Source organism: Halichoerus grypus, chromosome 9 (genome assembly GCF_964656455.1).
Source record: "Halichoerus grypus chromosome 9, mHalGry1.hap1.1, whole genome shotgun sequence".
In the NCBI taxonomy this organism is placed as follows: Eukaryota; Metazoa; Chordata; class Mammalia; order Carnivora; family Phocidae; genus Halichoerus; species Halichoerus grypus.
This window is the reverse complement of record NC_135720.1, coordinates 106,246,996-106,261,168: the sequence shown is the minus strand read 5'-3', so window position 1 is coordinate 106,261,168 and position 14,173 is coordinate 106,246,996. Positions and strand designations below refer to the sequence as shown.

Sequence of the window (14,173 nt, the reverse complement as noted above, 5' to 3'; positions counted from 1 at the left end):
AGAACCATAATGTTTATTCTTTGAGTTATCCCATTTCTGAGAATGCACGCTAATAAAGTAATTCAACATATAGAAAAACCTACTGGCATAAAGATGTACACTGTGATATTGTTTATATTAGCAAAGAATTTAAAGGAATCACAGTGTTTGCTTATAGGGGAATAATTTGCTGAATTATGATTGATATATTCCAGAATATTACAGTTCTGATAAAACTTATGATGTTCTGAAAAAGTTTTATATTTCATATGTTAGAACTATAACTGTGTAAGACATAGATGAGTGTGAAATAGAAATAGCTAGAATAGTAGCGCTGATAAAAATTTCTAGAAGAGTGGGAGTTTTTTATTTTCCGAATTTTCTCTTTATATAGCTATATTACTTTTATATATTTTAGTAACAGCATTGATCGCTATAGCACCATTTATGCCTGACATCCCATAGTGGGGCTGCCCACTCCTTTTAAGCCTCGTGCCACTGATTCCAAATAGCGGTTGTCCCTGTTTTCATGCTGTGCTATAACTAGAATGACCTTTCCTCATTAGATTTCCCAATTATCATTTTTCTCTTTTTAGTTCCTTGAAAGAAACACCATCTGGCTGGCATCTGTGGACAAATGTCAGAAATGGAATCATGCCTTTCCTGAAGTGTTCTGCTTTGTTTTTTCACTACTTAAATGGAGTTCCCTCCCCACCTGAAATTCAAGGTAATTTCTGATTTCTTTCAAAATGTAGGAAATGTATATAGTCTTTCACTCCAGCAGTGTATAATTAAAGTGACTTGTAAAAATGAAAGCTTAGGGGACACCTGGTTGGCTCAGTCGGTTAAGCATCCAACTTTGCATTTCGACTCAGGTCATGATCTCAGTGTCATGAGATCAAACCCTGTGTCGGGCTTCGTGCTGGGTGTGGAGCCTGCTTAAGATTCTCTCTCCCTCTCTCTCTGCCCCTCCGCCCCCCCAACATGGGCACACCCCCCCCCCAAAAAAAAAACTTAGAACATAGCTAATTGACTGTGGTGATGTACACAATTACAGAATAAAAATGCATATTTATGTATATATGTCTGATTTTATTTGGCTCTCAGTAAATGTACTGCTTTTATGTACAAAAACATACTAGGTTTACTTTCAGAGTTAGAATGTTCAATTATATGTTATTCATAAACTGGGTTCTTCAGATAATAAAAGGTGAAAACTCACAATGTCAGTTAACTTGAAATGTGTGGTATTAATGTTCAGAATACCAATAATTGCATATATATGATTTTAATGTAGGAATTTATTTGCTATTTAACAGTTATTTTCTATGTTATGTTTCAATTCATTTCATAAAAGTGTAGTATCAAAGCAGACTTAAAGTTTACTGTCTCTGTACCTCATAGTGACTGGCACAGGGCAAGGGGTGCCCACAGGTGAGATTGCCCTCTCAAAGTCTTTTGACTGGCACCTTCATTCAGCTAATAGTCTAGACTTCCTAATCATTTGCAGTGATGAGTAAAGGTAGTGCTTAAATCCATCTCTCATGATAAAATCATCTTCTATTTCTGTACTGCTTTATACTTTTCCAGAGCACCCATATGTTATTTTTGTCATTTATTTGTTCACGCATAACCCCAGTGAAGTAGATTGGGCTGGTACACCATTTTTCAAATGGTAAAACTGAGACACAAAGAAATCGTGACCAGTTTGGTGTGGGAGCTGCCTGGTTCTGCTCTCAGTTGTGCCATTTTCTGTGGACCCCTTCCACATGCCCTTTTGTGAACTTCCTACGAGTTACATATCGGGGCGCCTGGGTGGCTCAGTCGTTAAGCGTCTGCCTTCGGCTCGGGTCATGGTCCCAGGGTCCTGGGATCGAGCCCCACGTCGGGCTCCCTGCTCTGCGGGAAGCCTGCTTCTCCCTCTCCCACTCCCCCTGCTTGTGTTCCCTCTCTCGCTGTGTCTCTCTCTGTCAAATAAATAAATAAAATCTTAAAAAAAAAAAAGTTACATATCTAGTAAATCCAGACTCTTTTTTTCATCATGCTTTTAAGTTCTGCTATTGCTTGTCCTACAGGATGTACTCTTAGTTGTTACATGCATCACTCTTCTCTTATCCGTTTGCAGTTTCTGGAACAAGCCATTTTGAACATTTGTGTAACTACCTTTCCCTGCCAAACAACCTCATTTGCCTTTTTCAAGAAAATAATGAGATAACAAAATTACTGATTGAAAGGTAATGATTATACACTTTTCTTCCATTATATCGAATAGTTCTGTAGAAGCAAACTTAGGTTTATCACATAGTACGTAATTCTCAGATAGTGAGCCTGGCAGAATTCAATCTGTGTAATTCATCCTATAAGGATTAGACTTTCTTAGTTAAGAATTTACCTTTGTGGCAAAGTTTTTCTAAGCTAGTGAATAGCATAAGCAGATTTGCTTGGAAGGAGTGTAGTGGTAGGAATGTTTATTTCCTCGTATTAACTTACTTGTTAAGGACTCTGTTCCATAAATTTTGGGGACTGAAAAACCTTGAGGGTTATCTAGTCCAATACCATCACTTTATATTTGAGAAAATTGAAGTCTAGAGAAAGTTATTTGTCAGTCATGTCAAGTTAGTGAGTTAAGATTAAAACTTGGCTCTTTTGCCCACAGAATGGGGGGAAATAATTGCAAATCATGTATCTGATAAGGGATTAATACTCAGAATGTATAAATATATGGCCAGAATTCTTATATCTCAACAAAAAAGCAACCATCCGTTTAAAAAGGAACAAAGGACTTCTCCAAAGAAGATACACAGTGGCCAATAAGCACGTGAAAACATGCTCACATCACTAGTCATTAAGAAAACACAAATAAGAACCACGGTGAGATACTACTTCACACCTATTAGGATGGCTGTAATCAAAAGACAGACAATAATAACATATGTTGGTGAGGATGTCAAGAAATTGAAATCCTTGTGCATTCTGGTAGGAACAGAAAATAGGGTAGTTGCTCTGGAAAATAGTATGGCAGTTCCTCAAAACCTTAAACATATAATTATCATAAGATCCAGCAATTCAACTTCTAGGTATATATTGCAGAAGAATTGAAATCAGGGACTCAAATAGATACTTGTACAACCATGTTCATAGCAGCATTAGTCATAATAGCCAAAAGGTGGAGCAACTTAACTGTCCAACAACAGATGAGTAGATAAACAATATGTAGTATATACATACAGTGACATACTATTCAGCCTTAAAAAGGAAGGAAGTTCTGACCCCTTCTACAACATGGATGAAGCTTGAAAACATGCTAAGTGAAAGAAGCCAGTCACAAAAGAATAAATACTATATGTTTCCATTTACATGAGGTATCTAGAGTAGTCAAATTCATAGAGACCGAAAATAGAATGATTGTCAGAGGCTGGGGGAAGTGAGGAATGGGTTAGTGTTTAATGAGTACAGAATTTCATTTGGGTAAGTTGAAAAAGTCCTGGAGATGGATGTAGGGAGGGTTGCCCAACGGTGTGAATGTACTTAATGCTACAGAACTATACACTTAAAAATGGTTAAATGAGGGATGCCTGGGTGGCTCAGGTGGTTAAGTGCCAGCCTTTGGCTCAGGTCATGATCCCAGGGTCCTGGGGTCGAGCCCCGCATCGGGCTCCCTGCTCCGCAGGAAGCCTGCTTCTCCTTCTTCCACTCCCCCTGCTTGTGTTCCCTCTCTCTCTGTCTCTGTCAAATAAAAAAAAATCTTTTAAAAAACAAAAAAGTTTTTTTATAATGAGTATTCTAGCTGTAAATAGTAAGATCTTGTCATTAATTCATACTGGTTTTTCCAGAGTGTCCAAATTAGTGGGATAATAGTGTATGCTTTTAGGAAATCACAGGTCATATTCTTCTGATTTAAAAATTGTAGCAAACTATGTCTTCCTCCTTTTGATGAGGTAAATATATTAAGCCAAGAAGATTTGTTTTTCTCTTACTAAGTAGAGAAATAGAGAGGAAAAAATTCTATTCTAACCCTTCAAAAGTTAAGTTTTGTTGGTTTTTTTTCTCCATTTACATTGAAGTTGGTGTCATAACACTGAAGTTAAAAGATATCTAGAAGGTGAAAGAGATGCTATAAGGTAAGTTAAAGATTATCAAAGATTTGGTTGGGCGGAGGGTAGGGAGGAAGTAGGATGTAAGTGTGCCATTCCTTTAAAATTGACTTCCCAGGCATTCAGTGATTCCAAGAGGAAGAACATCTTGCCTTCATACTTTTTTCTTAGTCTAACGATGGGAGTTCCTAAAGAATAAGCATTATGAATATAAGTATATACGTACGTTATTCTTGGCAGAGGAGACAAATAACAAAATTATTGTGTTTTGGAAAGTTTGCTTTTTAAAAATGTAGGTTCTTTACCAGATTTTTCTTAGCTCTGTTTTTTTTCTTTTATTATGGAAAATTTTAAACTATCCAAAAGTATGAAGAATCATATAATAAGGCTCCACGTTCCTGTTACTCAGTTTCAGTGATTATCAGATCATGGCCTTTTTTTTTCTTCTTCTTTTTGACATTAGCTCTATTCTGATTCCATAGGAAAGTATGCTATCCTGGTGATAACAGATGTATTTCATTTGTTAAATCTCTCCTTGGTTCTGCTAAATACATCATCCATAAAACTCAGAAGGCTAGAGGAGATTATCTGTTCTATTTATTTGATTTTATACACATCCTGTCCCAAATCTAGAAATGATAGCACCCTAATTTTATTAAGTTGAACCATATGAAATTCCAGTTAATTTAAGTCAGAAGTGGTTGAATATCACCAGTTCCATATGGTTTAACTCTGCAGTCGGAAAACTCATGTGGAACAGTAGTTCTATACTTGAGGTCTACATCAGAATAATTTTGGAAACTTTTAAAAAATACTCAGGCCTAGGGGTGCCTGACTGGCTCAGTCAGTAGAACATGTGACTCTTAATCTTGATGTTGTGAGTTTGGGCCCCTCATTAGGTATAGAGATTACTTAAAAATAAAAAAATCTTAGGGACGCCTGGGTGGCTCACTCAGTTAAGCGTCTGCCTTCGGCTCAGGTCGTGATTCCAGGGTCCTGGGATCAAGCCCCGCATCAGGCTCCTTGCTCAGTGGGAAGCCTGCTTCTCCCTCTGCCTTCTCTGCCTACTTGTGTTCTCTCTCTGTCAAATAAATAAATAAAATCTCTAAAAAAAAAAAATCTTAAAAAACAATACCAGGACTTACCTACCAAATCCTGTTTCTCACCTGGGTGGCTCAGTCAGTTAAGTGTCTTACTCTTGATTTCAGCTCAGGTCATGATCTCAGGGTTGTGAGATCGAGCCCCCGGGTTGGACTCACACGCTGGGCGTTGTAGCCTGCTTAGGATTCCCTTTCCCACTCCCTCTCTATCTTTAAAAAAAAAAAAAAAAAAAAAAAGATCTGCTGTCTTAGTCACTCCCCCTTGGCTGTGTGTCCCTCCCTCAGGAAAAGTAGGGACAGGCCACATCACACAGCCCATGGTGGGCATGTGTGAGCACTGAAAACAGATCCTCACATACCAGTTGAATTTGGATCTACATTTTATATGAATTAACTTGTCACAGAATCAACATGGCCTGGTGTCTCTAATTAAAGAAAATCTATCTGTTCTTCTACTGCCTTCTCTCCTCCCAACTCATTTCACCCTTAATAAGTGTATCTTTTCTGTCTTATCCTGAGTTGTGTGGTTGGACTCTCCATTACTGTACTGTTTTCCATAGAAGCCCAGGGAGGAATCTCCCCTTCTTCCCAGAGCTACCAGATTTTCACTTAAATGGGACAGATACTAAGTACTGTCTACTGTCTTGATAATGTATTCTGAGCTTTTCAAGTGAAAATGTAAGCCCTAGGGCCCTGTGTTATTTAAGAGTGCCTTTTTAGGGGCGCCTGGCTGGCTCAGTGGGAGAACATGGGACTCTTTATCTTGGGGTTGTGAGTGTAAGCCCCATGTTGGGCGTAGAGCTTACCTAAAAAATTTTAAAATAATAAAGATAATGCATCTTAAAAAAAAAAAGGAGTGCCTTTGTAATCTCTTACTGTGGCTTCTTTTACCACTGTGATAATACCCAGTCACTCAGATTCAGTCTTCCTTTATTTGTTTTAACTAAGAGTTACCTGTCATTTTTATAATATGACTTCTACCTGGTTTTCTATGTGGTTTTTTGTTTGTTGGTTTGTTTTGTTTCGTTTTAGCTATCCAAGAGAATCCAACAAATTAATAGACCTTCCAGAGGATTACAGCAGCCTCATTAATCAAGCATCTAATTTCTCGTAAGTTCTGATATTCAAGTGTTGAGCATTTCTTACCCCTGGAAGCATTCACTGCTCTATACAAAATTGAAGGGACGTTGTTTTTGTTCCATTTTGTTTGGGTGGGGCAATTATAACTTCGATAGTGTTTTTCACTGCCCATCTTGTAACAGCACCATTCCAGCATGCTTCAGAATAAGGTATGGGAAACAGGCTGACGGGTGACAAATTTGATTCATTACAGGATATCTAAATAACTGTTTGCAGTTTAAAGTAATAAGAGCCCTTAGTAATATTTGTAAATGTTTGACATAGAAACTGCATAAGAATAATCGGTAGTGTAAAAACTGGAACCTTACCGAGGCAATTGAAGCTGCCCTGTGTATCTCTTCTCTGATGCGCCCTCCTGCTCCCCCTGCAGAGACCCTCTGCTCTACACAAACTATCAAACTTCCTCTGCATTTACACTTTAGCAACAAATGTTTTATTCCCAAGCAGCATATTTTGCCTGTTTTAAGCTTTAAAATGGCACTCTACTGTATATATTCTACAGTTTCTTGCACTCGGCACTGTTTGTCAGGGTTTTTTTTATACATTCATCATACGTAACTTGTTAATTCATCAGTTTTCACCTTGTGTAGTATTTTACCACGTGAGAGCAGAATTTACATTTTTTTTTTCTCCTATTGATTTTAATTTACCTCTTCTCCAGTTGTTGATTGAATATTTCCAGTATGGTGTTTGTGTGAGATGTTCCCAATTCTAGAAGTAAATTTGTCTGGGCCATAGGATATAAGCATCTTCAACTCTACGTGATGTTGCAGAATTTTTTCCAGGGTGGCTCACCACCGTCAGCTCTTTCTAGAGCAATGACTTGAGCTTTTTTTTGTCCCATGGAGGTGCCCCAAATCAGGTGGTGATAAGAGCAGAGCCCCCACTCTGTGCCTTGTGTGTGGAACTCTGCTATGCTCGCAGAGCTACTGCTGTCAGACTGAACTGGAAGGGGAAGACGTGGGAGCCTGCACAGCTCACACCTACTCCTGTGGTTCTGGGGTGGGCATCTTCCTCAGGTAAGGCCCTGAACAGAGCTTTTTACTTTGCATCTGCCATGGTATATGCATGTTGAGGGATAGCACAAGAAACTACTATGTTGCAAAGAAATTTGAGACTGCTGTTCTCCTTTTATTCATTCAAGGAACAGGGGACCCTTGTCTCCTCACATCTCATGTCTGGCTCATGCGGTCTCTTTGCTGCTTCTTCCATTGTCATCCTTCCCACCTCCATGACAATTCAGTTCTACTTTCTTTGTGCCTCATTCTAATGTGAAACTTCCAGTTGTCCTTGATTTTCTGCCCAGATCCAGTCAAAATTACTTCTTTTGTTGTATCCTTATGGTTTGGGATCCATACATATCACTGGCTGATGTGTATGCCGTTGACCCTTGAATAACATGGTTTGGAACCATATGCAAGTCCACTCATACATAGATTTTTTTCAGTAAATACAGTACTGCAAATGTATTTTCTCTTCCTTTTGAGTTTCTTAATAACACTTTTCTCTAGCTTGCTTTATTATAAGAATACAGTACATAATACATAAAACATGCGAAATGTGTGGTAATCAATTGTCTGTTATCGGTAAAGCTTCCAGTCAACAGTGAGCTATTAGTAGTTAAATTTTGGGGAAGTCAGAAGTTATATGCAGATATTCAACAGCACAGGGGTGGTGGGGGAGATGGGTCAGCACCTCTAACTGCTGTGTTCTAGGGTCAACTATGGTTGTATATATATTGGACAGCATACCACAAATACTTAATAGTGACTGCTGTGTACTGGGCTTTGAGAATACAGTAGTCAACAAAGTAGACAAAAATCTCTACCTTTGTGGAGCTCATTTTCTAGTGTGGGAGATTAAAAAATAAACAAGGCTGATAAGAATTTAGAAAGTGATACACCCAAAGGAGAAAAAATAAAGCAGGGAGAGGAGTATGAGATGGCAGATGGGGAGTTGGATTTTAGTTAGGGAACCAAGAAGGTGACTTTTGAATAAACACTGAAAGAAGTGGGGAGAACACTCTAGGCAGGGAATAGCAATTGTAAAATTGTAAAATGTTCAAGAAACAGCAGTGAGGCTCGTGTCCAGTACTGGAGTGGTGTGCACAAGGGGTAGTCCTGGGGCCTGCTAGGTCCTGGTCACATCTCTGAGTGAGACAGAACTCAGTTCAGGGTTTGAAGGAGAGAAGTGATAGGAGTTTGAGCTCCCCTGAGGCATAAATTAGGTCTATATCTTAGGTACCTTAGTCCCCTGCACCTGACAATTTTCTTGTATATGACATGTTCTCAATAAATGTTGAAATGAACCAAATTATTAATACCCAAAAAAAGGTCAGGCAAACCTCTCAAAGGGATCGGGAGACACATTTTTAAATAGCCCTTAGGTGAAATAAAGCAGTTTCTCTTGTCTCACATATTTCAAAATCCTTTCAGTCATGTACAGTGTTGCTTTGTGTTTCAAATCAACCTAATTCAGGATGTTTTTGTACATTTTTTAAAAATGAACAATTTCCTCATAATAATGGATAAAATATCAGTAACTATTTTATGTTTAGAAGTTAACTATCGGGGTGCCTGGATAGCTCAGATGGTTAAGTCTCTGCCTTCGGTTCAGGTCATGATCTCCGGTTCTGGGATCAAACCCCCCGTCGGTCTCCCAGCTCAGCGGGGAGTCTGCTTCTCTCTCTCCCTCTGCCTCTCCCCCAGCTTCTCTGTCTCTGTCTCTCTCAAATGAATAAATCTTAAAAAAGTTAACTATCTCACACTTCCTAATTTTTTAAATGCTAGTATTACATGAGCCATTGATTCCTAATCCAAAATGTTCCTCTTCCTCGCTATATTGATTTACAATGCAGTCATTATTGGTTACAATTCAATCATTTTAGTTATTTTTAAAACTTGGACAGATGTGTTGAAACTTGAGGTGTCTCTGCTATAAATGCTGTTTCTTCTAACACTGGTGTTTATTTTTTTATAAGACTTCAGTCCATTAGGAACTGAACCCAAACATAGGTTACTAATCTATAATGTATAAATGGTCTCTCTACAGAGTGCGGGAATGTCAGGTGCTATTTTTAGCTGGCAAAACCAAAGGCTGTTTTTATTCTCCTCCTTACCTTGATGACTATGGGGAGACTGACCAAGGACTCAGGTAAGGGCCCATCCTGGGGGGGCTGGGTTGGCTGACCCTGGGCCTTCAGAGCTTTCAATACACAGTGAATGTGATCAGCCTGAGTGAGGCCTACCTGCTAACAGCCTGGGGGCTGTAGAGCTTCTGTTGTGGGCAGAGATGGACTCTTCCAAGAAGGGCACCCTGACTGCCTCATTGGGCATTCTCTTTCCCAGCCCTCAGAATGTCATGAGTGGGGGCGCCTGGGTTGCTTAGTTGGTTAAGCATCTGACCTCTGCTCAGGTCATGATCTCAGGGTCCTGGGATCGAGCCCCGCTCAGCGGGGAGTCTGCTTGTCCCTCTGCCCCTCCGCCTGTTTGTATTGTCTGTCTCTCTCTCCTCTCTCAAATAAATAAAATATTTTTTTAAAATGTCATGAGGGGGGCGCCTGGGTGGCTCAGTTGTTAAGCATCTGCCTTCGGTTCAGGTCATGATCCCAGGGTCCTGGGATCGAGCCCCGCATTGGGCTCCCTGCTCAGCGGGAAACCTGCTTCTCCAACTCTCCCACTCCCCCTGCTTGTGTTCCCTCTCTTGCTGTCTTCGCTGTCTGTCAAATAAATAAAATTTTAAAAAAAAATCTTTAATGGGGCGCCTGGGTGGCTCAGATGGTTAAGCATCTGCCTTCGGCTCAGGTCATGATCCCAGGGTCCTGGGATCGAGCCCCCGCATCAGGCTCCCTGCTCCGCGGGAAGCCTGCTTCTCCCTCTCCCACTCCCCCTGCTTGTGTTCCCTCTCTCGCTGTGTCTCTCTCTGTCAAATAAATAAATAAAATCTTTAAAAAAAAAAAAAATCTTTAAAAAAAAAAGTCATGAGGGCCCTCAGGACAGATAAGGGAAAGGAATTGGAGAGAGTCCAATTTTTTTTCCATTTATCACTCCAGAGAACCATGGAAATTGCCACGCGGCATCCACAGCATCAGAACACTGCAGGGATAGCCTGTTGTGATTTGTGTTGCTTTGTATGAGGAGACCCAGTGCTGTTCAGATGATGTAAAAGAGCAAATCTTAATTGATAAGAGATGTGCTTGGGGCGCCTGGCTGGCTCAGTCACTGGAGTATGCAACTCCTGATCTACAGGATCGTGAGTTCAAGCCCCACATTGGGCATGGAGCCTACTTTAAAAAAAAGAGAGAGATGTGCTTACTTATTAACTTAAGAGTCTGGGAACAGAGATTTAGAACGTATAGAGCAATACAACAGTATTTGAGGCTTAATCACTTCTACTCTGCTTGCTTCTGTTATATCATGAGAAAATGCTAACAGCAGTTCCCTCAAGCACTGTTAACCTCTTTTAGACCATCTCTTTGCCCAGAGGAGGTGAAAGTTTTAACCTAGATAGAAGCCTTGGGGAACAGAAAAAGAAGACCTGGAAACCAAGGCAAGATAAGTAGGGGGCTGCCCCAGGAGCTCGGCTGCAAGGTTACAGGCATATGCCACCTGGTAATGGTTCTCCCATTGCCCTGAGGAGTTGTGGGCTCTTAGGAGGAAGAGCCCTGGTTAGAGACTAAGAGGATTGATGTGCTCTGAATCAAGAGCAAAGTCCACCAGCGTGAACTTACCAAAACCCCCTTTTTTTTCTTTTTTTTCTTTTTTTATTAAATTAGACCCGGAAATTGTTCACATTTGGCTGCTTTGCTTCTACTTTGTGGCTGAAAGACAGCACTCTGGGGAACATTTTTACCCCTGCAATTTTCCTTGCATCCTCTCCTCTGCCTCCTCCCTTTTTCTTATATTTTACCAACGAAGTGAACAATGAATGGGTAGTTTTAACCTCTCCACCCAGACCCTCCTCCTCAACCTTACCCTCTCTTCCCTCACCCCAGTCTGAGTAAGTGTAGCTCGTATACATTTTCCTCTTCTTTTCAGCACTTACTCCCTTCAGCTGCTCCTAGCCAGCCTTCAGAGCTAATGTGTTAATAGCTACAATCTCGTGCCGAACAGGAATTTTGCAGAGGATCTTAAACCAGTAACTTGTAACTGTTCCTAAATCAGGAAAGGTTGGGGTATAATAGATGAATAAACAGAATGCATCCTGAGTGACATGCGTCTTCCTTCTAGACGGGGAAATCCTTTACATTTGTGCAAAGAGCGATTTAAGAAGATTCAGAAGCTTTGGCACCAGCACAGTATCACGGAGGAAATTGGACATGCGCAGGAAGCAAATCAGACACTGGTTGGCATCGACTGGCAGCATTTATAATTAATTCACTACCAAAAACATAAACTTGGATTTTTGTAACCCAGTTGGCTTTTCAAGAAAGAGAATAGGAAATAAATTCTGCCGAATTTGGAAATAAATTCTCTAAGCTTTTCTTCCCAGTTTTGTTTTCATAGTTTCTGGGGGACTCATGAAAATCATCTTCCATCAGTGGATTTTCTTGCACCATTTGCTGTGCCCCTCAAACGTAACTGCTTGAGTTTTAGGATCCAGCGAGGAGCTTCTCTTCCCAGGCTGAGCACAGCCCCTTTGTGGGCATCTGACTATGTTTGACCGTTCCCAGTAGTCTGAGCCATGTTACGTTACTGATCACAAGGACCTCCAGGCCTGAAGCTGATTCGACAGCAGCAGGAAACAGTCTCTGTGGTCTGCTGGGGTCACACTTCCTGGTCCCTTTCAGTGACTCTCAACACTGGGACTGGGTTGCTGTCCCCTCTGCTGGCGGACCCTACCTCTAAGAGCAAAGCAGTGGATTGTGAAAGCGGCTATCCCTAGTCTCCATTGGCTGTGAGCGGGTTGGGACACATGTGCAGGAGGAGGCTGTGGGATGAGGGGGAGAGCCTGGTTGCTTCATATGCTGGTGGTTTTCAGGGCTATAGAAGTTGAATTTATTTTTTTTATTTTTTATTTTTTGCAAGACTTTTGGCTTTGAGGGAAAAACTCATTTTAAAGGGCTTTTTGAAAACTTAGAGTATCCTAATTTTTCAAACAGTATATTCCCGTTTCTAAGACTAAACTGAGGGATTGTATGCATCTGATATCAAACACTAGCAGAAAAAATGAGAACTCGGTGTTTTGAGGTTCTCCTACCCCTTCCAGCATTTCCTGGACTAGATGAATGGCTGTTTACCTGCTGGCTCACTTAGTACATTCCTGGGACAGCCTGTGTGCCCAGGCTTTTTATTATTTTTAAACATTATTGTTCTTACTAAGAGGTGCCTTCCTAGAATGATAGCCGCTTAGTAAAATAGCTTTTAACTGTTACATACCACACAGCCACTCTTGTTTGATACATGTGTGCTGAGAGCTTGAATACACACAGAGAATGATTGCAGATTTAGTGGAGGAATAAATTCTGAGCCTCTCTAAGGTGGGGCTAAGGGACAAATGAATAATCAGAAGCTCTTGGATTTTTTTTAGCCAATGCGAGTAACCCTTTCACTCCGTTTTTTTGAACTGCATCTAAAAGTTCTCTTCCACTCAGCTTTGCATACACTGCAATAAACCCAGGAGGAAGGTCAGAAATCCAGACTTTAGGCTAAAATAAGTGGAAATGCAAAAGCCACATTCACTGCTGCTTCTCAAAGGTAGTGTGTGACAGGACCCCCCCCTCCTCTGAAAGGATGACCTTAGCTCTTCTTGCTCAGGACTGGCTCACCAGCTGAGAGGAGGACCAACAGGAAGAAAATTCAAATTAGAACCCAGCACTCTACCCCTTTTTCTGGCCTTTCTTCTATTCATAAGACCTGGGGCTGTTAATGGCATTATGATTTTAATGTTTATTTTGGCCTTTGTCACATCCCAATTCCTTTAGCTTTTAAGCCCAGCTTCTTTTGGCTTTTCTCCATATGTTCACCAAGCTTAAATTTAAAATAGGACCAGGTTTCTCCCTCTGTAAATGGATTATAAACATTTCCACCAAATCATAGCAATACTCTGGCTTTCAGGAATGACTTCATAGAAATCCATTGTTAGCAGAGGGTGTCCCTGGATTTCATTCTCTGAAAATGTCAGGGAATCTGAGAGAAGATGAACTTCTATGAAATAGCAACACACGTACCCCCTTTATCTTCTAGTGTGTGCATCATTAAGCTAATTGTCTTCCCTACCTAATGAACCATCTTAGTTTTTATGATTTGTTCCGCATGTATTTTTATTGTAGAAATGTTTATATAACATGCTTTCCATATCAGGGAAAATCATATCTGTTTAATAAATTGGCTATAACTTTAATATCTGTGGACAACTTGTAAAATTTGGAATGTATCATATGTAAAAACTTTAAAGATATCCAAATAAATGCTTTAGGTGTTGACATTACTTTGGGTCTGCCTACGTTTTCTTTCCATTTTGTTTCACACATTTAAGTGCCGTGAAAATGTTCCCCGTGTCACCTTGCTACAGGTAAAGTGGGACATCTGTATTAGCTTGAAAATTAAGATGCTTATATTATTAGTGTCAATTATGGCCATTAGCCAAACCATCTTGACCTTCCCAGAAATAGCTGGGTCATCATTTCAGCTGATTAAGCTTCATATTCATTGGCTATGACAGCTCGTGACCTTCTGAACCATTTTGGACCTCAAATTACTGGGGTAACAGAGCACTCAAAGTCCCTCCCAGCAGCAAGACCTGTCTCCAGGTTTATACTCTTCTTGCTCTTTCTTCCCTGGTAATCTCCAGGTCCTTGTTCTTACACACTCCTCAGATACTCTGTGCTTATGAGAGACACATATAGGAAGGAAACTATAT

At 40.3% G+C, this 14,173-nt stretch overlaps 1 protein-coding gene across 6 annotated transcripts in view; it reads left to right on the top strand.

Annotated features, from left to right (window-relative positions):
• UBR2 (ubiquitin protein ligase E3 component n-recognin 2) overlaps window positions 1-13,741 on the top strand; it is a 116,099-nt gene extending 102,358 nt beyond the window's left edge. For all 6 annotated transcript variants that reach the window (XM_078055312.1, XM_036101638.2, XM_036101623.2 and 3 more), the window contains 7 exons: window positions 576-706; window positions 2,105-2,213; window positions 4,044-4,100; window positions 6,206-6,283; window positions 7,162-7,332; window positions 9,365-9,466; window positions 11,542-13,741. In XM_078055312.1, the coding sequence (XP_077911438.1) occupies window positions 576-706; window positions 2,105-2,213; window positions 4,044-4,100; window positions 6,206-6,283; window positions 7,162-7,332; window positions 9,365-9,466; window positions 11,542-11,683 (790 nt within the window). In that variant the 3' untranslated portion in view covers window positions 11,684-13,741. The remainder of the gene's footprint in view (window positions 1-575; window positions 707-2,104; window positions 2,214-4,043; window positions 4,101-6,205; window positions 6,284-7,161; window positions 7,333-9,364; window positions 9,467-11,541) is intronic.
• Window positions 13,742-14,173: the final 432 nt, after the last annotated feature.